The following is a 24736-nucleotide window of genomic DNA, read 5'->3' as shown; positions in this document are numbered from 1 at the left end:
AAATTCAAATGATTATTTTTGTTTAATAGTCAAGTAAGAGGCACATTACATACCTATACGAGTCCTCGATTAAAAAAAAAGTAAGAGGTGCATATGCATGAATTTGAAGATGAGTTGTGATACATGTACATCACTAATATTCTAAGCGCATTTATCAATTGATCAAAAATACGTTGACATAATTTTTTGTATTATTTAACATCGATAAACACTATACTTGTCTAATTCTGTCGTTTATAATGATAAAGGCGATTGCGAATAACAATTACTAGTAATATGTGCATGTGTTCCCAAGAGGACACCAAGCGGTGCGACCTCATGTATGTGAACAGTGAGGTCTCGGGTTCAAACCCCACTGCTCCCCCTCCCCAACTCCCCCAAATAAATAAATAAATAAAAGTAATATGTGCATGTGTGTGCGCGTGATTTTCATTTTTTAGGCCTTTTTTTAATTATCATTTTTCTTTTTAACATTTTGGATGCGCTCAAAAATTGACGAACAATATGATCCATAGTTGGACGATGAGTAATTAAATTATCTTAATTTAAATCTGTAAAAATTTAGGTGTGATCGTTCGCACCATACCAACGGCCACAATTATTAATTAAAGAATAATCATGGGCCAGTTAGAGTTTTAGTTAGGATTTAATAATTTTTGTTATAATTTCTCAATCTCAATCAAAGTTCATTAAATAACTAAAATTAAATTAATGCAAATGCATAATGCATTCGGGTGCAAAGGAGTACCGTTAGAAAATAATGTATATCCACCAATGAGGCCTAATTCAAATGACAAAGCGATGAGTTCAAAAACTCTCTTTTACGAAAGGTCTTGGGTTTAATCTCGTCTTTTTTGTGTGTGTTTTGATTATTTGATTATATTTGGATACCTTTTGTAATTCTAATTCAAAAAAAAATGTATATACTTCAATAATTATGATTTTACTGCCTGAACTAGTTCTAAGTTTACAATTTCTCAAATATATAAAATTATGACTTAGTCTTGGTCCTGTTTTAATTATAATGGACCTTCATATGAAGTAAACAATATCGGATATGTATCTTAATCAGTCCGATTCGATCTAATATTATATGACTAATTGATTTTACAGTCATCAAAATATAGCACACATATTCATCACCTCCTAGTGGCATCAAACTTGGTCGTAACATTATTTTTAAATGACGAAAACAACTAAACGTGCTTTTAATTAGTAACCCATTAAATATAGTATATGAAGAAAATGAAGCGTAATTAATGAGCATAAATAAATTAATCTTTTTTTTATCAATAAAAATTTATTCAAGAAAAACTCAAGGTACCATAAGTACCAGAAAACATCAAACAAGGGGTGAGTACTCGTTAGAGCACCACTTGGAGAAAAGAACATCTGACTCAATAATTTAATAAATCTTATTCCAACTCCATAGCCCACCTTTGATATCTCTAACATATGCACCTCCCAATTCTTGTTATCAAACCTATTTCGTAGATAACTATCGTATCTTAGATATATATGTAGTCATGATTTTAACAACTGTCAGATTCGTTATGGAGTTTGACTTTGTTCGTAGATTTCATTATAAACCACCGATGACAAAATTTGTGGATGAGATCATTGTTCCACATTTTATTGTGTTCCATTCCATTATGTTTTATTTTTATTTGTTAAAATTTTTAATTATTTTTTAATTTTTAAATTTATTATTTCATTCGTTCACGAATAAATGTGATATTTTTATTATTTTCGCCGTCCACAATATATATAATTAATATCTTCACTTTAGGACATTTACTCTTATATGTTTACCTTCATTCACACACAATGTTTACAAAAAAACGCATCTCACAAACCATTTACTTATTAATTACTAACAAATTAATAAATTTTTGTGAGGCTCTCTTTTCACTTTATATACATCTTTCAATATTTTCTAAAAACATGTACCTTCTCATCCATATCACACTTGTCAATATCATGGACGGAGAAAATATATTTTAATACTCCCTTCATCTCATGAATCTTAAGTCACTTTAATTTCCTTTTTCGGCCGTCCCACGAATTTTGAGTCATTTCCTTATATGGAAAAAAAATTCCTTTTATTCATTTATTCACATTTTCACCTACCACACTTAACACACTAAATACTATTTTCTTAATTCTCGTGTCGAAAATAATTGACTCAATATTCGCAGGACGGATGGAGTATAATTTTAAGATAATTAACAAGAGTTCACTCATATAATTAAGAGCAAATATATAAAACTGTCCACTTTCATATTGTAAAGATAAAAAATGTCCACTAAGATAAAAATGATAAAAAATGTCCACTTTGTGGTTGAAAAGACAGAAATAACCCTCACTTTAAAATAATAAAAAATATCCACTCACTTCTACCCCCTCTCTCCTCTCTCTCTCTCCTCACCTTCACGTCACTCTCTCTCTATCTCACTACCGCCACCACCTCTCCCTTGTAGCATCCTCCGCCGCCGCCGCCGCCTCCACCATCTCTCTCGACGTCGGAAATCCGCGCCACCAGAAGCTCCTCCGCTCAGCGAGTCGAGATCTGCTCCATCTCTCTCTCGGCGTCGGAAATCAGCCGCCTCGTCGCCTCCTCCATCTCCTGCTTCACCCCCGCCGCTCCGCTGCCACTCAATCTCCGCAGCGCCGCACAGCCACCACCACCGCGGCGCCTCTTTCTATCTCTCTCTCTCGATTCTGACTTGGAGAGCTTCGCCAACAACAACGAGATCTCGTCGACAATGATCGACAGATCTGGACATTTTGGAGCTCGACAATGGTGGCTGGGCAGATCTGGCGCGGCCGTGAGCTGCCCACTGAACGGCAGATCTGGCGCAGGCGATAGAGGATGGGGTCGGACGGCGGTAGGTGGGGTGTTGTCTTCGACATCTTGCTCCAGATCTGGTGAGTCGGCCGTGGGACATATACGCCGGGGACAGCCAGTGGGACGCGGTGCTGGACGCCGAGATATTGAAGGACACCAGGATGCAGGGGGCCCACCAGGACAACATCGTGTACAGGGAGGAGAGGGTGAAAGATGGGGCGGAGACGGCGCTGCTCATACACGCCATGGAAGAGGCCTTTGATCTCATCAGGGTGGGGAGGAGGCATAAGGAAGATACGCCGCAGCTGCTGGGCCTCAGCGAGTGGAATGACCTGCCGGAGCTCGGACCCGTCGGGGACATGCTGGCGGCGCCGGATCTCACTGTGCCTGTCTCTGTTTTGGTTGTGCAACACCAGAATATCAAATCTATTTAATTCATTACCTACATCTGTATATACTAATTCATGTTTATATTAATTCATTTTTAAAGAAATTATTTCAATCTAATTACCTATAGACTTGTCCAAACTGTGATTAATTTTTACACCATCTCCACACTCAAACTATAATTAATTTGCAGATATTCTGTTTGAGGTAACGTTGAGGGTGGAAAACAATATTTTCACTTATTTTTTTATTTATTTTTTGTATGTATAGTGAATCATTTTCTTATGAATTCACAACATAATATTCTTGAATTCACGCTCAGATCTATGAATTCACAACTTAATGTTCTTCAATTCACAATCAACTCGATGAATTCACAATTTAATATTCTTGAATTCACAACGAGATCTATGAATTCACAACCAAACTAAATTCTAGTTTTAGTTGTGAATCCAAACTTTAAAAACTCAAATTCACAACTATTTGAATTCACAACCAAAATAAATTATAGTTGTGAATTAAATTCAGGTTGTGAATTAAATTCAGGTTGTGAATTCGACTGGTTGTGAATTAAATTTTGGTTGTGAATTCGTTTGTTGTGAATTCACAACCAAAAAATTCTAATTGTGAATTAAATTTTGGTTGTGAATTCGACTGGTTGTGAATTAAATTTTGGCTGTGAATTCGACTAGTTGTGAATTCACAAACAAAAAATTCTGGTTGTGAATTCGACTGGTTGTGAATTCTCAATTCACAACCAGTGTGAATTCACAACCAAAAAATTTTGGTTGTGAATTCACACTGGTTGTGAATTGCGGGATTTTTTAAAGGGGTGATGTAAAGTGGACATTTTTTTAATTTTTAATGTGAAGGGTATTTTGGTAACAGTGGACATTTTTTAAGTTTTTTATTTTAGTGGACATTTTTTATCTTTACAATATGAAAGTGGCCATTTTAAAAATCCACTCTATAATTAATGTTTACAATTATTTTTTATATTTATTTGAATTAATAATACATTATTTGGGTTAATTAATTAAAATTTAAGATCTATAATTTTTTAATTTTTAATGATAAATATTAATTAGAATTTATTATATAATAATATTTTTTATTTTTATAACAAACAATTAAAATAATAAAGAGTGAAACAAGACGAGACATATTAAATTATGGAACAAAGGTTATCATCCGAAAAACTTGGGTGCAGACAATTAGGAGTTAATTAATTAAGATTTAATAATCCATAACTAAATTAAATTAAATTAAATTCGAAGTTAGGCTAATATCCTTATCATGCGGACGGCACGAAAGCCCAGCCCATCACGGAATTGCCTATTTTTGAATTTGGCATGTTGGTTTGTAGGTCAGGTGTTTACTTAATAAATAAGTGAATCGACGATGAATAATGAGAAATTATGTTTCAAACCATGTTTTACCTGTGCAATATCGTGTTGAAATTTCATTCACTTAAGTTTTTGAAAGATTCACTGATATAAATTTTATGAAAGTTATTAAAATTAAATTTAAATTATATAATAATAAATTATCCGTATTTATTTAAAATTTATCAATTTACGTGAAATTTGTAAAACTTTTATATGTAGTTGAGTAAGACATCGAATAATTTAAAAGTTTTATTATTTAACTCAAACACACTTTTGTATAATCTTTGAAATAGTTGTAGTCAAATGTTTTATTTTATAATTGTTATACAAATTTTGTTAATACTAAAATATATTTTAAGACTAACATTTTAAATTCCTCAAAACAAATATAAAAATAATAACACATTAAAAGACAATTACAATCTTGTCACTTTATTATTATAAATTTTGGATCGCTTCTTTCTATACAACATTTGTAGTAGAAACATAATCTATATACCTTATCTTCATTACATATCATGATTTTTAGACCTCTCACTACAAAAAAAAACGCCGATTTAGCGGCGAAAATTACCGGCGGCTCACCGACGGCGGAGCGGACGACCCATGTTTGTCAAAATAGCGGCGGCATTACCGTCGGTAGCAATAATATGAATTAATTTATATATGTAAATAGGTTACTGGCGGCGATGCCGCCGCTATTTACCGGCGGCGTGTGGCCGCTGCTAATCACCGGCGGCATCCGCCGCCGGTGAGGTCCGGCAATAGAAACACCGTCGTCCGGCCTCAGTTACCGGCGGCGTTATCGCCGCCGCTAATCACCGGCGGTGTTTGCCGCCGGTAATCTGCTAAAAAAAATTCTTTCTTTTTTTTCCTTCTGTTCATTTTGTTTTTGTTATTTTTTCCGTTTTTAGCATTGAGTAATTATTATTGTTAAAAAAATTGATTAGTCAATAAAAATATCATAATTATAATTTAAGAATGTTAATTTGATTAGTGATTCACTCATCAATCATCACTAATCCAAGATTATTACTAAGAATTCAAGATTCTTAGTAAGAATCTTATAATTATAACTTAAGAATGTTTTTTTTTTATAAGAAAAAGTAAACTATATATAAAAAAAGGAAAGAGGAGTTGGTACCAGAGGTACCCAACAGTTTACAGAAAAGGAGCCATGGAATCTGAAGACCACCATGAGGCAAAATTTTGCTCCACACCACGCAAATTAAAAAAACTAGCCCAACTCCACAAAATACTTTTGATCTCACACAACAAATTCTTCGGCTCCCACCCCTTGCCATCGAACCTACACTCATTTCGTTTCTTCCACAGCTGCCACACGGTGCAAATCCAAAGAGCCGTAAGAAATTTCACATTTTCCTTCCCCGTGCCTAAGTTGATGAAGGACTCGAAATGCATGGTGATGAGCTGTGGCTGCGCAGTAGAAATTCCAAGCCACCTTTGGATTTCGTCCCACACCATCTCTGTCTTCAGACACTTCAGAAGAAGATGATTGACCGACTCGTTGTGATGGAAGCATGCGCTGCACATAGCATCCACCTCGTCCAACGGGATATTCCTCCTTTTCAAGTTGTCACACGTCGGCAATCGGCTTCTCAAGGCTCTCCAGGCAACAACTTTCGCCTTTTGGGGTGCAGCGGCCCCCCAAACTTTAGCCAAATGGTTCTTGATTAAAGGTACCAGTAAACTTGGCTCCCTTTGTTCCTCAATGCAAGCATATGCTGATTTTGTTGAGTACTTCCCGTCACTTGTAGCCTTCCAACTCCAAACGTCTTTGGTACCTACAATTGGAGACACTCTAGAAATGATAGAAATGAGCTCGTTAGTGACCTCCTTCTCCCATTCAAAGAGAGGTCTCCTCCAAACTGGATCCCAAACCCAACTGTAGTTCTCCCATCTTCCATAGTCACTAACAACTGCCCTCTTATTAGCGCAGAGGTGGAAAAGTCTAGGAAAAGCCAACTTTAGAGGATTCCCCCCCACCCACCTATGTTCCCAGAATAAAGTCTCCCGTCCGTCCCCGATTTTACGATACAAATTATTCCAGAACCATTTATTATGCTGCCTCCCCTCTCCTCCACCCAAGGCCATGATTTTAGACCACCACCCCGTTCTAAATTTTTTACACCCCTGAAGATGCCACCCCTCATCGCCCCACTCAACATCCCCATAAATTGACTTAACAATTCTTCCCCAAAGCTGCCCGTTCCTTTCGAAATACCTCCAAACCCATTTCAAAACCAAGGCTCTGTTGAACCAATCAAGATTTCTAAAACCCAACCCCCCCTCCCTTTTGCTAGTGCAAAGCTCATCCCATTTAACCCACGCAATGGACCTGGATTCTCCACTCCCACCCCACAGGAACTTACCAAAAATAGAATTCAACGATTTTACCGTGGCTTTTGGGATGATCGAAAAGGATAGTTGATAAATTGGAATGGCTTGTAGGATCGCTTTCACCAAGGTTGCACGACCTGCCAGAGACAGTTTCCTCGACTTCCAGCTCTCGATTTTCATTTTCACTTTCTCCACAAGGTAGTTCCAGTCAACAATGCTTCTGCAACAGCCGCCGATTTTGATTCCAAGGTATTTGAAAGGAGTTTTGCCGACTTTACAGTTCAACGTTTGTGCCATTCTCTCAATCTTTGAATCGTCGACACCGATGCCCATTAAACTGCATTTGTTGAAATTAACCGATAGGCCCGAGAGAAGTTGGAAAAGCTTCAAAATTTGTTTCAGCACGGCTGCATTACTTTCGGCGTCATCCAGAATGAAAATAGTATCATCCGCGTATTGAAGGTGTGTGATTTTGACCTTATCTCTTCCAACCACCGCGGGTTCCAGGAGCTTTCTGTCCACGGCCCTACTCAATAAAATCTGAAGACCTTCAGCTGCAATTAGGAAAAGAAAAGGTGACAATGGGTCTCCTTGTCTGAGTCCTTTCTCCAAGCAGAATTCCCCCGACGGGGACCCATTAACCAGAACATTTGCCGAGGCCGAGTAGAGGCACCCTTTGACCCATTTCCTCCATCTATAGTCAAAGTCGAAACGCTGCAACAAACAATCCAAATAGTCCCATTCCACCGAGTCGTAAGCCTTTGCGAAGTCAATTTTAAAAATAACTCTCCCTTTTCTGTTTCTCTTGGCCTCGGAAATGACTTCATTCAAAATGACCACCCCGTCAAGAATAAACCTGTCGCTAAGGAACGCGCTCTGATTCTCGGAAATGATAGAGTCCATAACCGCTTTCATCCTTTCTGCAAGAACCTTAGCAATGACTTTGTAGAGACTGCCTATAAGGGATATAGGCCTAAACTCATCCAAAGAGTTTGCTTCAGGTTTTTTGGGGATAAGGACAATGAAAGAGGAATTACAGCCTCTCGGGATTTTACCATTCGCATGAAATTCGTTCATCACCTGTAAAAAATCCTCCTTAATGGTTTCCCAAGAAGCTTTCCAAAAGTTTATGTTGAAGCCATCCGGCCCCGGACTTTTACTACCATCGCACTTCCAGATCGCTTCCTTAATCTCCACTTCTGAAAAAGGTCTGACCATCCAGCTTTTCTCCTCCTCCGGAATCTTCCTATTGCAGAAATCAACTGGCAAGATCGGCATCACGCGTTTGCCTTTCTTAAATAAATTCTCGAAATGGTTCCTGATGCTTGATCTCCACTTAAGAATGTTAATTTGATTAGTGATTCACTCATCAATCATCACTAATCCAAGATTATTACTAAGAATTCAAGATTCTTAGTAAGAATCTTATAATTATAACTTAAGAATGTTAATTTGATTAATTAGTGATTCACTCATCAATCATCACTAATCCAAGATTATTACTAAGAATTCAAGATTCTTAGTAAGAATCTTATAATTATAACTTAAGAATGCTAATTTGATTAGTGATTCACTCATCAATCATCACTAATCTAAGGTTATTACTAAGAATTCAAGATTCTTAGTAAGAATCTTATAATTATAACTTAAGAATGTTAATTTGATTAGTGATTCACTCATCAATCATCACTAATCCAAGATTATTACTAAGAATTCAAGATTCTTAGTAAGAATCTTATAATTATAACTTAAGAATGCTAATTTGATTAGTGATTCACTCATCAATCATCACTAATCTAAGATATATTCATAGTAAGAATTCAAGATTGTTACTAGATTGATAAAAAAAAAATTAAATTAAATTAAATTAAATTAATAAATAAATATTTTTCCGACATTAAAATAAGGACGGAAACGAGCCTGATCCATAATTAACAATATCTCTTGGATATCATCTTGACATATTCTAAGGTTATGAATGTATATTGTATATTGTATATTGAACTAGAGTTTAAATGAATTAATAGGCATTAGATATATCAATAATACGAGTGTTCTGTACTGGTGATCACTCGAAAAGAACTTCAAGGTTAAGCGTGCTTGGCTCAGAGTACAAGTAAGATGGGTGACCGAGTGGGAAGTTCGTCTAAGTTATGCAATACTGTATAAATACGAAAATAAATTGTGGACATACAATAAAATAAATAAATAAATTAAATAAATTTAAAAAAATTAAAAAATATTACCGACGGCAAAAAGCCGCCGGTAACCCTCCGGCAGTCCGGCGAGCGTGCGGCCACCGTCTGGTGGACTTTACCGGCGGCGTCGGCGCCGCCACTAATCACCGGCGGCAACAGCCGCCGGTATTTACCGGCGGCCGCCATATGCCGCCGGAATGGAGATCACCGACGCCAAAATTACCGGCGGCCTCGCGCCGCCGGTAATGCCGCCGGTAAATGTGTTTCCGGCGGCTGCCCTATATTTACCGGCGGGAAAAAGCCGCCGGTAATTTTCATTTTTTTTTTGTAGTGTCTGCGGCTTGTAACTTTATAAATAACTACATAAAACTGATCGTGACGTTCGGTTGCCGAGAATAATAATTTGATTGATGAGTACATATATTGGGGGCGTTGGGTTAACCGATTACTAAGTTGTAAAATTGGCTTTAATTACCATTAAGAATGTGTTATCTTTGCTCGATAAATTTATCATAAATAAATGAAGTATAATAAAAAATTATCACTTTAAATTTCCTTTTTATTTAATTTCCCTCATTTTTATACAAAAAAGAATTTCATCTTTCTCATTCCTCATTTTCACTTCAAGGAGTGATAGTATTATCACACTAAAAATAGAGGGATAATATTATCCCTTCTTGAAGTGAAAAAATGAATGTAAAATGGTGAAATTAATTCTCTTTTGTAGAAAATGTAAGAAAAAGAAATGAGACATTTAAAGGGTGAAAATTTTATTATCCCTCATTTTTCCATGATAAATTTATCAACCAAGTAGAACACACCCTATTTTAATTTCCTACGACACCCCGCACAAACTATTATACAACGGTTTAACACTAAAATAATACTACACCCGTACACGGAAAGCATGATATCATTGCTATTTATAGCGTCTACCAAAAGTATGACATCTATTATAAGTGAAAATCTTTGAACATGTTTACAAACACCTATTTTAATTTCCTACGGCATCCCGCACAAACAATTATACAACGGTTTAACACTAAAACATTACTAGGGGTGTCACAGCCCAAAACCATTTATTTTCTTTATAAATTTTATTTGAAAATTATTACACTTTAGTTGTGGAAAAAAAAATTATTATTGTTATTTATTGGACTTGTGATTTGTTTAGTCGCACCCCTAGTTGATAAAATGACTTTAAATTTTAAAAATTTGACCTTTAAATATAAGATTTACATGCATAAATAAAATTATACAATTATAGATACTTATTTGTATAATTATCTATTATAAAATAAATAAATAATTTGATCTTAATAAGGAATATATACACACACGCATGAAACACAAATTAAAACTAACAAATAATTAAACTATTGCTTTATGTGATACACGTATTATAGTAGTACTAATTAAAAATAAGTTGGAATTACATAAGATGAACAAAATTTTGGGGAACAGTAATTGACGCAGCAGGGAATCAGCGAAATACTGTTGCATGAACAGTAATTTTTTTGAATTTGTTCTCGCATCAGAGTTCGGACTCTCTCGCGACCGGCCGGTGAAGCTCACCGCTTCCAGACCTTTGTCCCCACGGTACCGGCGCCGGCGCAGCTGCCCACCAGCAGGCGGCAGACCCACTCCCAGACGCAGCAGCTCGTCCCAGAAACAGCAGGGCTCGCTCGTCCGGTCGTCCCAGCAGCAGCGGCGCTCGAGCTCGACGCCTGAGCTCCACGCCGACGTGCAGCTGCCACAAGCCGCTGGAGCTGCTGCTCGCCTGGATCGATGCTACTCTGGTAGGTGAAATCAATTTCTGGGTTTTTTTGTGTTTGCCTATAAGGTGTTTGATGAAATGCCAGTGAAAGCTTTGTGGTTTCTTTTTCGCATTCCGGCGTCCTCTCTTGCTGAATCATGTCGGGCAAAGGGGGCCTGAACCTTCCACTCGTTTCTAACAATTTTAACCCGAATGCTCGTCATGTTTCTTCCCCAAGGAAACACCCTAGTTTGGTTTCGCCTGCTACTTCTGCTAATCCGAATTTGGCTTTGAACAACGCCAACGAACAGTCTGGAATGATGGTCTTTTCTCATGGCTCAAAGGAACCTCAACGTACGCTTGTGGTTCCGGATGGTACTTCCCTTACGCAAGCACAAGGGAATCCCAATCCTAACCCTAATGGGGCGGAGGCTTTCTCTTCGACAACTATTCCCACGAATTCGGTTCGTCAACAAGTTACTGATATGGGAGAGAAGATTGATGCCCACAAATCCTATGCGGAGATGGCTTCTAACAGGGGGCAACGACGCTCTGACGTAGCTGCTCATAACTTTCATGCACTATGTCCCATGAAGGAGGGTGATCAGTTCTGTTTCAAAATGCCCAAAGATCTTCTTATCAAACAAGTTTCGGAGTTTCAATATGCTTTGACAGGAAGACTTTTGCTTCGTAAAGGTGAAAAACCGAAGCCGGCAATAATGTTAAAAAAGGAGTTGAATGATTTATGGGGAATTGCTTCTTCTTGGCAACTTATTCCCCTTGGAAAAGGCTACTACACTTTGGTTTTTCAAAGTGAGGCGGACAAAACCTGTGCCAAGGTTAAAAACACTTGAGAACTTTTTAATGGTCATCTTCGACTCAGGGAATGGTCAAGGAATTTCGATCCCTTCAAGGAGCATTCTTCGTTGGCTAATGTGTGGGTGAGAATACACTATTTGCCGATAGAATATTGGCACGCGGAAGTGCTGGCTGGAGTTGCGAGATATATTGGGCATCCCATTAGAATCGATGCAGCTTCAGTGAAGAAGGATTTTGGACAGTTTGCGAGGGTCTTGGTCGAGTTAGATATGTCTAAACCTCTTCCTTCTACTCTTCTTTTTGATGAAGGAGATTTCGCTTTTTATATTGAGTTCACTTATGAAAAGCTCCCACTTTACTGCAACAGGTGCAAAATAACAGGACACTCTCCTGATAGATGTTTCAAAGCTATTCAAAAGGAAACTGACGAGACAACTACTCACGTCAAGATTGCCACGCAACAGCCAAGGGGAAAACAATGGCAAGAAATTCAGCATATTCAGACTACGAACAACGAACATGAAGCCGCCTTGCATGAGCATAGAAATCAACCTGTCGGCGATCAACAGATTCAGCAACATTCGGTTAAAGATAAGCAGTGCTCGGGGACTACGATTGGAAACACTTTTGCTGTGTTGGAAAACCTGAGAGGTGAAGAAACTGGGTTACAAATCTTGGAGGCTGAGCAGATAACTGATAAATCCGCGCGCGTACAGCAGCAAGGTTCCGGTGAGGACAATGAACCAAGATCTACACCTCAGAAGGTTGCGCAGCCTTCGCATCGAGGCTCTTCGCCTCATCTGTTGGAGCAGGAGGAAAATGCTAAGAACAGAATCAGTGGTGAGAATGTTAGATTTCAGTTGAGGAATAATGAGGATATCAGAGGGCCGGATATGTTGGACGCTATCACCAACATTGTGGAGACATCGGTGTACGATAGGCCGCTTGAAGTTTATGTTTCTGAAAGTTCAGAAGAGGAGGAAACAATTGAAGCGGATGTTATAAGTGAGGAAATTCATTCCCGACAGCAACCAACTGATGCGGTTGCTTTTGAGAATGCTATGAAGGCTCAGAGATTGGAACAAATTCTGGCATTGGCTAATGAGCCAATTACTTCGGGTATGGCAGCTAAGCGGCGCGGTAGGCCTTCAAAAAAACAGCTCGCAGATCGTGCAGCGGAACAAATCTCAAAACAGGCAGAGGAGAGTATTAAACATCGTCTTCGAAAAGCTGGAGATGCTGGCAATAATCCGGAAGCTTTTGTTATTGACAATAGCAAGAAAGACTGTATTCAGGCGATGGAGAATGTCGCCCGTGAAAGCTGGTCGGCTGAGGTGGAAAGATGCGGAGGCTCCTCCGCCCATTTCAATCAATCTTCATGAATATCATCGCCTGGAATGTCCGTGGTTTGACGGACGAATCCAAGCGGTTACTTAAGGAGCACTGTAGCTCATTTTCTCCTATTATCTTGGGTTTGATTGAACCTAAGAAGGCGTTTCGTAAGGTGAGGCAGAGCTACTGGAATTCTTTAAATATGGTGCATATTCATCAAAATTGTCGAGCATCTAAAAGTTCGAACATTTGGGTTCTTGCTCATCCTGATGTGATTGCAACCATGGTTTTTTTCCTCTGACCAATCTGTGATCGTTGATTGTATTTGGCAAACTTTCAACTTCCGTGTAGCTATTATACACGGAGCCAATGACCAGATCCTCCGCCGTCAACTTTGGCATGATCTTCTACATTTCACGTCAGGTAATACTGTCTTTATTGGTGATTTTAACGCAGTCAAAGGCTCTAATGAGAGGATCAGTTCTAGGTCCCCTTCAAGAAGCTCATGCTTGGACTTCTGCGCTTTCATTGATGATTCTCAATTCATTGAATCTCCGACTGAAGGGATTCGCTTTACCTGGTCTGGACGTCGGTTTTTTCCCCGTCATGTTGAATCTATCCTTGATAGAGTATTTTTTTCCAAGGGTTTTGCTGATTTATGCGATTCGATTGTTACCACGGCGCTTCCGAGGCTCACCTCTGATCATTCTCCGTTAGTTCTGCAGTGCCGTCAGGTTACTCCATCTGGCATAAGACACTTCAGATTTCTGAATATGTGGACCCTTCATCCTTCGTTCTTAGATATGGTGAAGAATTCGTGGACGGTTGCTGTTAACACTAGCTGCCCTATTCTGTGTGTTATGTTGAAACTCAAGAGGCTGCGTTATGATATTAAGGTCTGGAATAAAGATGTTTTTGGCAACGTAGATAATTCGATTGGTCTATTTCAGAATCATTTGGCGGTCACCCAGAACCAGATTTCTGAAACTGGATATACTGATGAGCTCTTCGATGAGGAGATTCGTTTGCAAGCTGAGCTTAATGTTGCGCTTTCTAGAAAAAATAATCTTCTTCAACAGAAAAGTCGTGCCTCGTGGTTGCAAGATGGGGATAGAAATACGACTTTCTTTCACAGAATGATAAAATTCAAACGGAGGAATACTTTGATTACTCGCTTGAATATTGATGGTGTGGATGTCTATTATCCGAGTATTATTGAGCAACATATCATCGGGCACTTCTCGGCTCTTTTCATGGATGATGGAAGCCCGAGCGCTGACCCTTTGGAGATTGAGGCGCTTTTTGATCTGGCGGTTTCGGATGCTCAGAATAATTTTTTGGTCAGTATACCTGCGGAGAGTGAGATTGCGGCGGAGGTCTTTGGAATGGACGCTAATAGTGCCCCTGGACCTGATGGTTTCTCTGGTTCCTTCTTTCAGACTTGCTGGGAAATTATTAAGACGGATGTTGTCAGTGCTGTTCAAACTTTTTTCCGGTCTTCTTATTTACCTACTGGTTGCAATTCCAGTACAATGATTCTTATCCCAAAAAAGAAGGATGTTTCAACTGTTGCTGATTTGAGGCCCATCGTTCTGTCGAACTTCTTCTTTAAAATCATTTCCAAAATCTTGGCGTCAAGGCTTAGCAGGATTGCGTCCACTCATATCTCTAATAACCAATTTGGTTTCATTAGTGGTCGCAACATCCATGATTGCATTATGCTCAGCTCTGAGGGATTCAACTCGATGCAACGTACGAATCGGGGTTCGAATATGGCTTGCAAAATTGACATTCGTAAGGCTTTTGACACCATTCGCTGGGAGTTCATTATGCAAGTTTTGAGAGCGAATGGATATCATGAGAAGTTCGTCAATTGGATTTGGATCATTTTTAGCTCTGCCCGGCTCTCCATTCTTTACAATGGTCAGCTTTCGGGGTACTTCTCTTGTTCTCGTGGGGTTAGGCAGGGTGATCCGTTGTCGCCGATTTTATTTGGGATTGCGGAAGACGTCCTGAGTCACCTTATCAGCAGTTGTGTGGAATCGAGACACCTTAGTCCGATGGGTTTCAGCCGGGCCACTAATTTTCCAACACACTTATTTTATGCTGATGATATTATCCTTTTTAGCACTGCTACGGTTCGTAATGCTCGAAAGATCAAGGAAATTCTGAATTATTATGGTTCGATTTCTGGTCAGTTTTGCAGTCAGGAGAAATCGAATCTCTACTTCGCTAGGGGCGTGACTACGGATAGGAGAAGGGCTATTCAGCGTGTCATGGGTTTCTCTGTGGGGAATCTTCCGATGACGTATTTGGGAGTTCCTATATTTGTTGGTCGTCCGCGGGCCTCGTATCTCATGCCGATCTTTGATAAAATTGTCCAAAAGTTTGCAAGGTGGAAAGGTCTTCAACTGTCTATCGCAGGCCGTTTATGTTTGGTGAGGTCTGTGATTCAGAGTTCGATTGTGCATTCGATGATGGTTTATAAATGGCCTAAATCGTTATTGCATTCGCTTGACCGTAAATGTCGTAATTTCATTTGGACGGGCAGCATTGATCAGCAACCGCGTTGTTCTGTTAGTTGGAGACGGGTGTGCGCTCCTAAAGAGGAAGGTGGTCTTGGCATTCATTCTTTTACCTTAATGAATAAATCTTTTTTGATGAAGCTGGCATGGAAGATGATAAAAGGTGATGATTGGGCTCATCGGATTATGAGGTCCAGATACCTCACGACCTTCAGCTATGCTAAGCAAAATATTGCTAATTCGACTATTTGGCTCGGCGTGAAACAGGAGATTGATCCCTTGGTGGTTGATTCTTATTCTTGCATCAATAATGGTGCTAATACTTATTTTTGGAAGGATGATTGGCTGGGATACATTTTGGTGGATAAGCTCAAAATTCCTCACTACATGCATGATTTTCTCCATTTCTCTGTGAAAGATTACTACTACGATGGTCTGTGGCATTTCTCGCCTTCGTTTGTGAATTATTTTCCTGAGGTGGTGGCTGATATTTTATTGATTCCTATGAGCGAGGAAAAAGATTCTAGATATTGGAAGCATTCGCTCAAGGGGGATGTCTCGGCGGCTTTAGCCTTCTCCAAGAATTGTCATCGTTACACTATGGTGAAATGGGGGACATGGATTTGGGAACCGTACATTCCGATTCGTCGTTCGATCTTATGCTGGAGGATTCTTCATGGGCGTCTTCCAACCTTGGATACTCTCGTTAGACAAGGTATGGTCACTCCTAATGGTTGTCCCTTTTGTTATATGGATGCTGAAACCATTGAGCATATCATGTGGAGCTGTCCTCGGATTAGTTACATTTGGGAAACGTTTCTGGTCTGGTTTCATAAAACGGATCTGTTAAGTTGCTTGGATATTCACACTTTTTTAGTGCTGGCTTGGAATGCTTGCTTCAGCCCCCAAATTTTGGCTTTTTGGAAAGGAGGCATTATTTCGATCCTGTGGAAGATATGGGACTGTAGGAATGCGATTGTTTTCGATGATCTCCGTTTTGAGGCTCGGTCGATTCTTACTTTTGTTAAAGCTTATTTTAAAGAGATGGATTCTAATTTTTCACGGCTTGGTACCATCAAGAATAATTGGACTGACTACGTGATTGTTAGAAGTCTTGGAATTGGCAGTCGAGCTGCTCCTCCCCCTCGCATGGTGGAGGTTTATTGGTGGCCTCCGGTGACTCATTGGATTAAGGTCAACACCGATGGCTCTGCTAAAGGGGCTCCTGGTCGTATTGCCGCGGGAGGAGTTTTTAGGGATAATTTTGCTTATGTCCGTGGCTGTTTTCACATCAAGGGTGGTAGTGGGTTTGCTTTTGAAGCTGAGCTTCTCGCGGTTATTACTGCTATTAATATTGCTCATGATCGTGGCTGGCTTCATCTTTGGGTTGAGTCCGATTCGATGTATGTGGTGCGGTTGTTGGAGAATCGCTCCACGAATGTTCCCTGGCGTTTCTTAGCTTCCTGGAAGCAGGTTCTTCGTCGTCTTCATGGTTTTTCTTTGATTGTTACTCACATCTTTCGGGAAGGAAATCACCCCGCGGACATAATGGCCAATGATGATAGACAAGAGGGATGGTGGCCTTATGTGATTGACGATATTAAACATGCGGTGGCTCGTGATTTTTCTACCCATAGCTTTGTTAGAATGGTGCTTTAAGGTGTTAGTGTTTGTTTCGAATAGGTTGGATGCTTCTCGCGACAGGTGCGGTTGCTTCGTTGGGGTTTCGGTTGTCTGTTGGTGTTGGGATGGTTCCTACTTCTTCCGTTTACATGGTTTTTCTTGGTCTGCTGATTTTCCTTTTAGCTTCGCTAGTTGTGGCTGGTGTCGTGCTATTTCTGGTTTTCATTTTGGTTCCTTTTTGGTTGGTTGTGTTTTTGCTTGTTCTTTGCTTGTTCTCCTTTGTTGGTTTGCTTTGATGTGTTCGGGAACCGAGCTGCTTAGGGGTGATGGTTCGGCCGGAATCTCTGAAGTTGTCTCACTTCCGTTCCCACACAGCTCCTTGTTTAGACGAGTACTCTTTTTCCCTTTTAAGGATTTTCCGACCAGGTTTGCCTTAAAAAGGGTTTTAATGAGGCTCGGCCCTTAGTTTGTTGTTTGTGCACTCAAGGGTTCTTGGTTCATTTTTTCTCTTTCTCTTTTAATAAAAATTAATTTAATAATTAAAAATAAGTTAAAACTAATAGATACATATGATATTTTATAGCATGAAATTTTTACACGTGTAACATTCTAAGCTAACTAAGAGGACCTATAAATCTATAAAGCTAAACCTATTCCACGACTAAGCAAAGCTACGGACTTTTATGTATAAATAGGAATTGTATCAAACAATTCATCTTTCGAGCACCATGAAGGTAAACAAATCAACTCACACATACTATCTATATATATAAGGGTTAATTGCCGCAAAATTCAAAAGCTTTCTAAAATTTCGCGATTTTCTCACCAACTTCAAAATCGGCGTAATAATACACGAATTGAGAATCCGTTCTTAATGTTCCCAAATGTTAAAATAATCCCCAATCTGAAGGTGACGTGGACAAACGGAAATCCCGCGTGGCAAAATCGGCGGCATAAGCAAACGACTTCGTTTTCTTTAAAAACAACACGACGTCGTTTCCAATATTCAAGTTATTGAATTAAATTCAATCTTCAATATTCCATTCCCAATTCCAGTTAGGGTTCCCGTAAGTTTTAGTATGCTTGCTAGCTAAACCTGAGAGTAAGCGAAAATTTATCCCGTTGGTAGCGGTCGTTTGTGGCTTAGTTGAAGGTAAGGAATGTCTACCTCGAGCTCGAACACGAATAGGAGGATTAATCCCGAATTTGATATAAAATGTGAGCATTCTATTCCAGTTGTGCTTCGTACATCTCGAACGGAAAAGAATCCGGAACGAAGGTTCTTGTGTTGTTCTCGTGAAGGCGTAAGTTAGCAATTCCATAATTTGTTGTGTGTTTCTCATTTCTTGGTGTGTTCTTTTGCTGAATTTTTTGGTTGTTTGAATTTCTTGGTGTGTTCTTGTGTTTTTGTAATGTGTAGAAGTATGATTGTGGTTATTGGAAGTGGATTGATCCCGAGCTGTCACCATACTACAAGCTTGCATTCAACAATCTTAGAAGAGAAAGGGACGAAGCAATTCAGCAGCTACAAGGTCATAGGATTGATGCTACAACAGTAGAGGATGAAGTATGCACTGTTGAGGATGAAATACATGAGAAAATGAAGAAGATGGAGTTGAAAATTCGATGGATGTACATTGTTGTTGCTATTGTTTTTCTTGCAATCTTCGTTACTCGTTTATGTTAGGGATTAGTATGTACTTGTGTTTATGTAATTGTTGGGACTTATGATGTATCTTGTTACCCCCTTTTGTGTCAATGAAGAATCTGTTTATCTAATGCAAAATCTATTGTTGATTCCTGTAAACATGAAAATGAAATAGAAGGAAATTAAAACTTACAATACCAAGCTTCATTTCAACCATTCAAATATATGTTCATATGACAGCTGAAAATCAAAAACAACATGCAAGCTAGAAAGATCCAATCAAAAACAATATTCAAAAGAAGTTTTAGAATGCTTCAGTGACTTCCTTGCAAAAACATCAAAAACAAACACACTGCAAATTGACTAAGTCTGTGGAGGTGCCCTGCTTTCTTGAGTTGTGTTGACATCAGTGACTTGGCTTGATTGTTGACTAACTCCCCTCCCTCTCATTCTTGGTCTGCCTCTACCTCTCCCTCGAGGTGCCTCTGTCAGTTGGCTTGTACTTGTACTTGGCATGCCCCTGCCTCTTCCTTGAATAGGATGTTGTAACTGTGGTCACTCTTCTTCCTTGGTAATAATAGTTCCCACTTCGAAGACTTACATAAACCCCACTCCCTTTCTTGGATAAGTTCTTCTCTTTAGCTATAGTTGCTGCCTCAGATGATGGACCATCTTCTCTTGGTGTTTGTTTAGATGAAGATGCTCCATCCTTGTTTGTCGAAGCTCTTAATCTGCCTGCCTCTTCTATCCTGGGTCTCCCTCTTTTCCTCTGAAAATAAAGCAAAATTAATAAGATTGTATAATTAACATGAGTAAATAAAGTTTGTTACCTTCTCAGTTGCCTTCTCCACTTTCTCATTTTTGCAAGTTTTTTTGTTGTGTCCTGTCTGTTGGCAATTCTGACAGGTCATGAGTTGGCCAAATCTTCTCAAATGCCCTGGCCTCTTTGGATCCTCTTCTAATGCCCTTTTTCTTTTGATCTTTGGCCTTCCTGGCATTCTTCTAATAGCAGGTGGCTTCACTGTAGAGCCCTCAACCTCTGGCCACAGTTTAGGCCCATTCACTGGTTCCAAACTATACTCATATGTTGCTAAATACTTCTCAGTTGAGTAGTACTTGCTCACATAATCAGAAATATCCTTACTCATGAATTGTATGGCACAAATAGCATGTACACAAGGTATCCCTGTCAGTTGCCAAACCCTACATGCACACTCTTTACCTTCCACATACACCACATACTTGTCTTCATTTAAAGTGATCTCAAACTTACCACCTAATGCAGGAGCTGGTATACAGTGCCTACTTTGGTGCCTAAGTTTTTCCAACTTTTTTCTGATTTCAGGACATATGACATCAGTTGAATTTTTCACTTTATCAAGCTTTTGTACTTGCCTACTCATCAGTGAAGTTCTTATCTCTTCTAGCATGTGAATTATATGCTTTCCTCCTAGCATTTAGAATCCACCCATTAAATGTCTCACTTATGTTGTTATCTATCATATCTGAGCATGCTGTAAAGGTAAGGAAAGCCTTACAGAATTTATTCACATCCTTTGACACAAAGCCTTCAAATGCTAAAGCATCTTCCTTTTTCATCTCCAACAGTGCAGCCTTGTATTGAGCAACAGTTGTTGCTCTCACAGCTCTCCAGAACATATTTTTCAGAGTTGCTCCCTTAAAGCTCTTTTTCCAATTCATATAAACATGCCGAGCACAATTTCTGTGCTCAGCAAATGGAGTTATGGCTTGCACGGCATTTTCAAGGCCCTGCAAAAGATTTCAAATACAAAAAAGGTGATCAGGTGGAGTGTATGAAATACAAAGCACAAATGAAAAGCTTTATAAATCATACCTTTTGCTGATCTGAAATAAAGGTCCAGCCACCACCTTCACCAATTTCCAAATCATAACACAGTAGCTTCAAGAACCAAGTCCACGTGTCTTCACTTTCAATTTCCACCACTGCCCAGGCTATAGGGAACATTTGGTTATTCCCATCTTTTCCTACAGCACATAAGAGTATCCCTCCTAGATATGTCTTTAAATGGCAGCCATCTAATCCAACTATGGGTCTACATCCAGCTTTAAACCCCCTCCTAAGGGCAGAATGACACACATACAACCCCTTGAATAAGTGGTCTTCCCCTTGTAACAATACAAATGATCCATCAGGGTCAACTCTCCTAAGCTCAGCAAGATATCTACCCAACATATTATAGTGCTCCTCAACAGACCCTCTAACCAATTGCTTAGCAATAGATCTTGCTTTGTACAACCTATCTTTCCCCACTTTTGTTGTAAACCTATCCCATATATCATTTTTCAAGTCTTCAATTTTAAGATCTGGCCTTATCCTGAATACATTAATGTATCTCTCAGCAATCCATTTGGAACTCAACAGTGGGTTTTCCATATGTTTAGTGCAACTATGTCTACCCAACAGAGTTTTAATGTAGAACTGGTTATCCCTAGAAACTACAGAACCGTACACCCTCCAATTACATGGGGGTTTGCAATATGCTTCACACATCTTTGCAGAAACCCTCTTGAAGTTGACATGTCTCCCATGTTCAATAGCCCAAGTTGTAATAGCCTGCCTACACTCCCACCCATCCTGAAATCTCATACCAAGCTTCAACTTTAGCTTACTATGATCACACTTTGGGTTATAGTAAATCTTTTTTAGTTTACCAGTACCTTCCCCTCCATCCTCATCACTTTCAGATGAGTTCACAAAACCATCTGAACTTGCATAATCAGACAGATTAACACTTGTTTCCTCATTGCCTAAAATTGTTATCTCCTCATCATCAATGTAATTGAAAACCCTATCCTTACCCTTCATTTTTTTCTTACTCTCAACATATTCTTCATCTCCTGAAGCTAAGTCTATGTCAGTGAGGCCACAATCAGAATCATCACCCTCTGGTTGAACATAATCAGAATCCTCACTAGACTCCTCATTACACTCACCATCACTGCCTTCATAATCATCTATCATTTTATCCAGTTCATCATCATCACCAAAAGCTTCAGTAGCATCCACTGGTAAGGGGGCTTCTACATCGGTTGTAACATTTTCATTAGGTGAGGGGGATGATGGTACAGCCCTGGAGGCATGTAATTCAGCTAAGGTTTGAGGAACATAGTCATCATCTCTCCATGCATCAAGTGGCACTCTTATGCACCTTACCAGGAGGCCTAACCTTAACACCCACCCTCAACAAATACATGCACAAACTCTAATTTCATCAGTTAAGTATGACAACATTTCCATTACCTCTTGATCAGAAGTAATCAAATTATATGAATTAGACATAGGCTTCAGATATCTAAGTCTTTCCCAGTCCTTCATTCCCAACTTATCAATTAAATCAACCATATCAAAGTACCCAAACCTGTCTACATCTAAGTCATACCTCCCAAATGCTAACCCGCCTGTATAGCACTCTATGACACAACCCTCGACCTCAACCTCTTCAAAACGACCTTTTATGTGGAAATAACATGCAAATTTATCTCTGTTGCAAAAATATATATATATATATATATATATATATCAGACACTACCAGACAAAAAGGTTAAGTATATATATATAAGTATCTTTGTGTCGGAAGTCACAAAACCAAAGAATAAAGAAAGGAAAGCACAAAGATTTAAACAATTAACAAGTATAAACAACAAAATCTAAGGCCCTACCTGTCCACCATTGTCACTACAACACTGAGATGGCCAAGAAACCTGCTTTTCGTGAGTTTGTCGCAGTCCAACCCCACAAGAATGGAGCCCAATTCTTTATGAGATTCGAAATGGTGACTTTTTGGGTGAGTTAGGGTTTATTGTGGGAATTGGGGGGAGGGGGGGGGGAAATCGACGAATTTGGTGACTTTTGGGCGCCCAATTTTTAATTTTTTATTTAACATTATTTTATTATTACTTATTTACCATGTCATAATTGATGACTAATTAAAATTTGACAACTCAGCATTCATTGCCATGTAATTTATATGACATAACTTATTTCCAAGTCATTTAACTATGTAGGCGACACATATTAACTACTTGCCATGTCATTGACACATAATCAATCATTGCCAGCTAATCTCGCCGGAAATAACAATTTTGGGAACATTAAGAACGGATTCTCAATTCGTGTATTATTACGCCGATTTTGAAGTTGGTGAGGAAAATCGCGAAATTTTAGAAAGCTTTTGAATTTAGCGGGCAATTAACCCTATATATAAATACCACATGCACACAGAATTACAATTATATTTAATTACGTGAATTTTTATAAATTTATTGCTCTATTTTATGAAATTAGGTGCGGTGCGACTAAGATCTTGACTTTGATTTGGAATGATTCAAATTAATTTTCAAAGCTCAATTTTTAGGTGTGAGATTTATTTAAATGCGTGTTGTGATTAATTATTGTCCATTTTAATATTATGTGTTTATCATATGTGATCATGAGTTAAATTAAATATCGCTAGGAGCCAGCATAATTGGTCAGGATGGTAAAGATGGTATGTCACAATGCGATATACATGTTAAAGTTACGATTGCAATCATAGACGTCAGGGGCCAGCCGGGATGGTAAAGATCCTTGGTATGCTACCGTGCAACTTGATGTTATGAATTTTATGATCATATGTGTTATCATTTTATTAACGTGGACAATGATTGCATGTTCCCACACTGAGTGTACTCTATATGCTCATCTCATATTTAACATTTTCAGGTTTCTAAGTCGGAGGCGCGTGGAAGGTCGCATGGCGAATCAAATATTTTGAATTTAGCTTATTTAAAAATATTGTTTTAAGCAAAGTATTTTAAATAAATTTATTTTATGATTTTCTCATTAAATATTTATTTATATTCATAGTTTTTTCCGCACAAATATACATTAAATTTTAGTTAGATTTGGGTGTTACAAGGGTAATTACCCCTAAATACACAAATTTTTCTCATTTTCTTCTGGAATTGCACACCATCTTTAAAATTTGCCTCACAATACATCACCTTTTTTTTTTTTTCTGGAATTTCCCACGGCCACCCAACCACCTAACGTGAAAATGATTCGGAGCATCCTCCATGCATTCCAGTAATTGAAGGGGCCATAAGTTGGGCTCCTACCTTGGAAGATAACTTGGGCCTTCTGTTGGAGCATGTCATCAGAATGGCCGGAAGGCCACTTCGCGCAAACCTCCATCCAAACATTCTCCCACAACTTTACCTCAGCAGCCACTCGGGCGAAGTGGTCCCTATTTCTTTGGCGGGATTTGAAGGTGACGCTGAGGAGGGCGTCACCCGGTTTTAGAATTCGGCCCCAATAGGCCTCTCCCTTTTGATCGACACCTCGGACGACATCGTTCGTCTCCTCTGCCCAAACATGGACAATAAGGTTCGTCTCCTCGAGGGTGTAAGTGTGTCGAGCGGCCCTTCTTTCCTCCGACATAGGAGCCGGCGCCTTCTCTTTGAAGGCCATAGCCTTCCGCCGCCCTCATGATCTTGGGCTTCGATGCACTATGGGCGAGCAGTGTCTCTTCCTCGCATCTCTGACAAGGTTCATCCTCCAAGTTGATATAATCACCTTCGTCGGAGAGGTCGGAACCAAATTTGGGTCGTACCATTTTGGATTGTATGGATTTATTTTTTTTAGAGAAATTGAGAGAGAATATAGAAAAAGATGGAAGAAGGAGAATAGTACGTATATAAAGAAGAAAAGAAAGAAAAAAAGAAAAAAAATGTTTTTGCTTTTGTATTGTAATTAAGTGGAGCCTTTTTAAGTGTTAATAGGCAAAAAGCCACATCCTTAAGTTTGATAGTAAAAATGCCCCAAGTTAT

The 24736-nt window shown here is 39.0% G+C and overlaps 2 protein-coding genes across 2 annotated transcripts; one reads left to right on the top strand and one right to left on the bottom strand.

Annotated features, from left to right (window-relative positions):
• Nucleotides 1-13135: 13135 nt before the first annotated feature.
• Nucleotides 13136-18924, top strand: LOC131008838 (uncharacterized). Its single transcript, XM_057935916.1, has 5 exons — nucleotides 13136-13375; nucleotides 13441-13512; nucleotides 13734-17232; nucleotides 17298-17455; nucleotides 18658-18924. The coding sequence occupies exons 1-5, from the start codon at nucleotides 13136-13138 to the stop codon at nucleotides 18922-18924; spliced, it is 4236 nt and encodes a 1411-aa protein (XP_057791899.1).
• Nucleotides 18925-19348: 424 nt separating this feature from the next.
• On the bottom strand, nucleotides 19349-24377 carry LOC131008832 (uncharacterized). Its single transcript, XM_057935902.1, has 6 exons — nucleotides 24026-24377; nucleotides 22287-22377; nucleotides 20741-22094; nucleotides 20370-20655; nucleotides 19716-20335; nucleotides 19349-19654 (listed from the first exon to the last, which is right to left on the bottom strand). Exons 1-6 carry the CDS (start codon nucleotides 24375-24377, stop codon nucleotides 19349-19351), a joined length of 3009 nt encoding a protein of 1002 aa, XP_057791885.1.
• Between the last annotated feature and the right edge of the window lie 359 nt (nucleotides 24378-24736).

The sequence above is a fragment of the Salvia miltiorrhiza genome, chromosome 1, assembly GCF_028751815.1.
Source record: "Salvia miltiorrhiza cultivar Shanhuang (shh) chromosome 1, IMPLAD_Smil_shh, whole genome shotgun sequence".
Taxonomy (NCBI): Eukaryota; Viridiplantae; Streptophyta; class Magnoliopsida; order Lamiales; family Lamiaceae; genus Salvia; species Salvia miltiorrhiza.
Note: the sequence above shows the minus strand (reverse complement) of the source record. Positions and strands in the feature narration are given on the sequence as shown.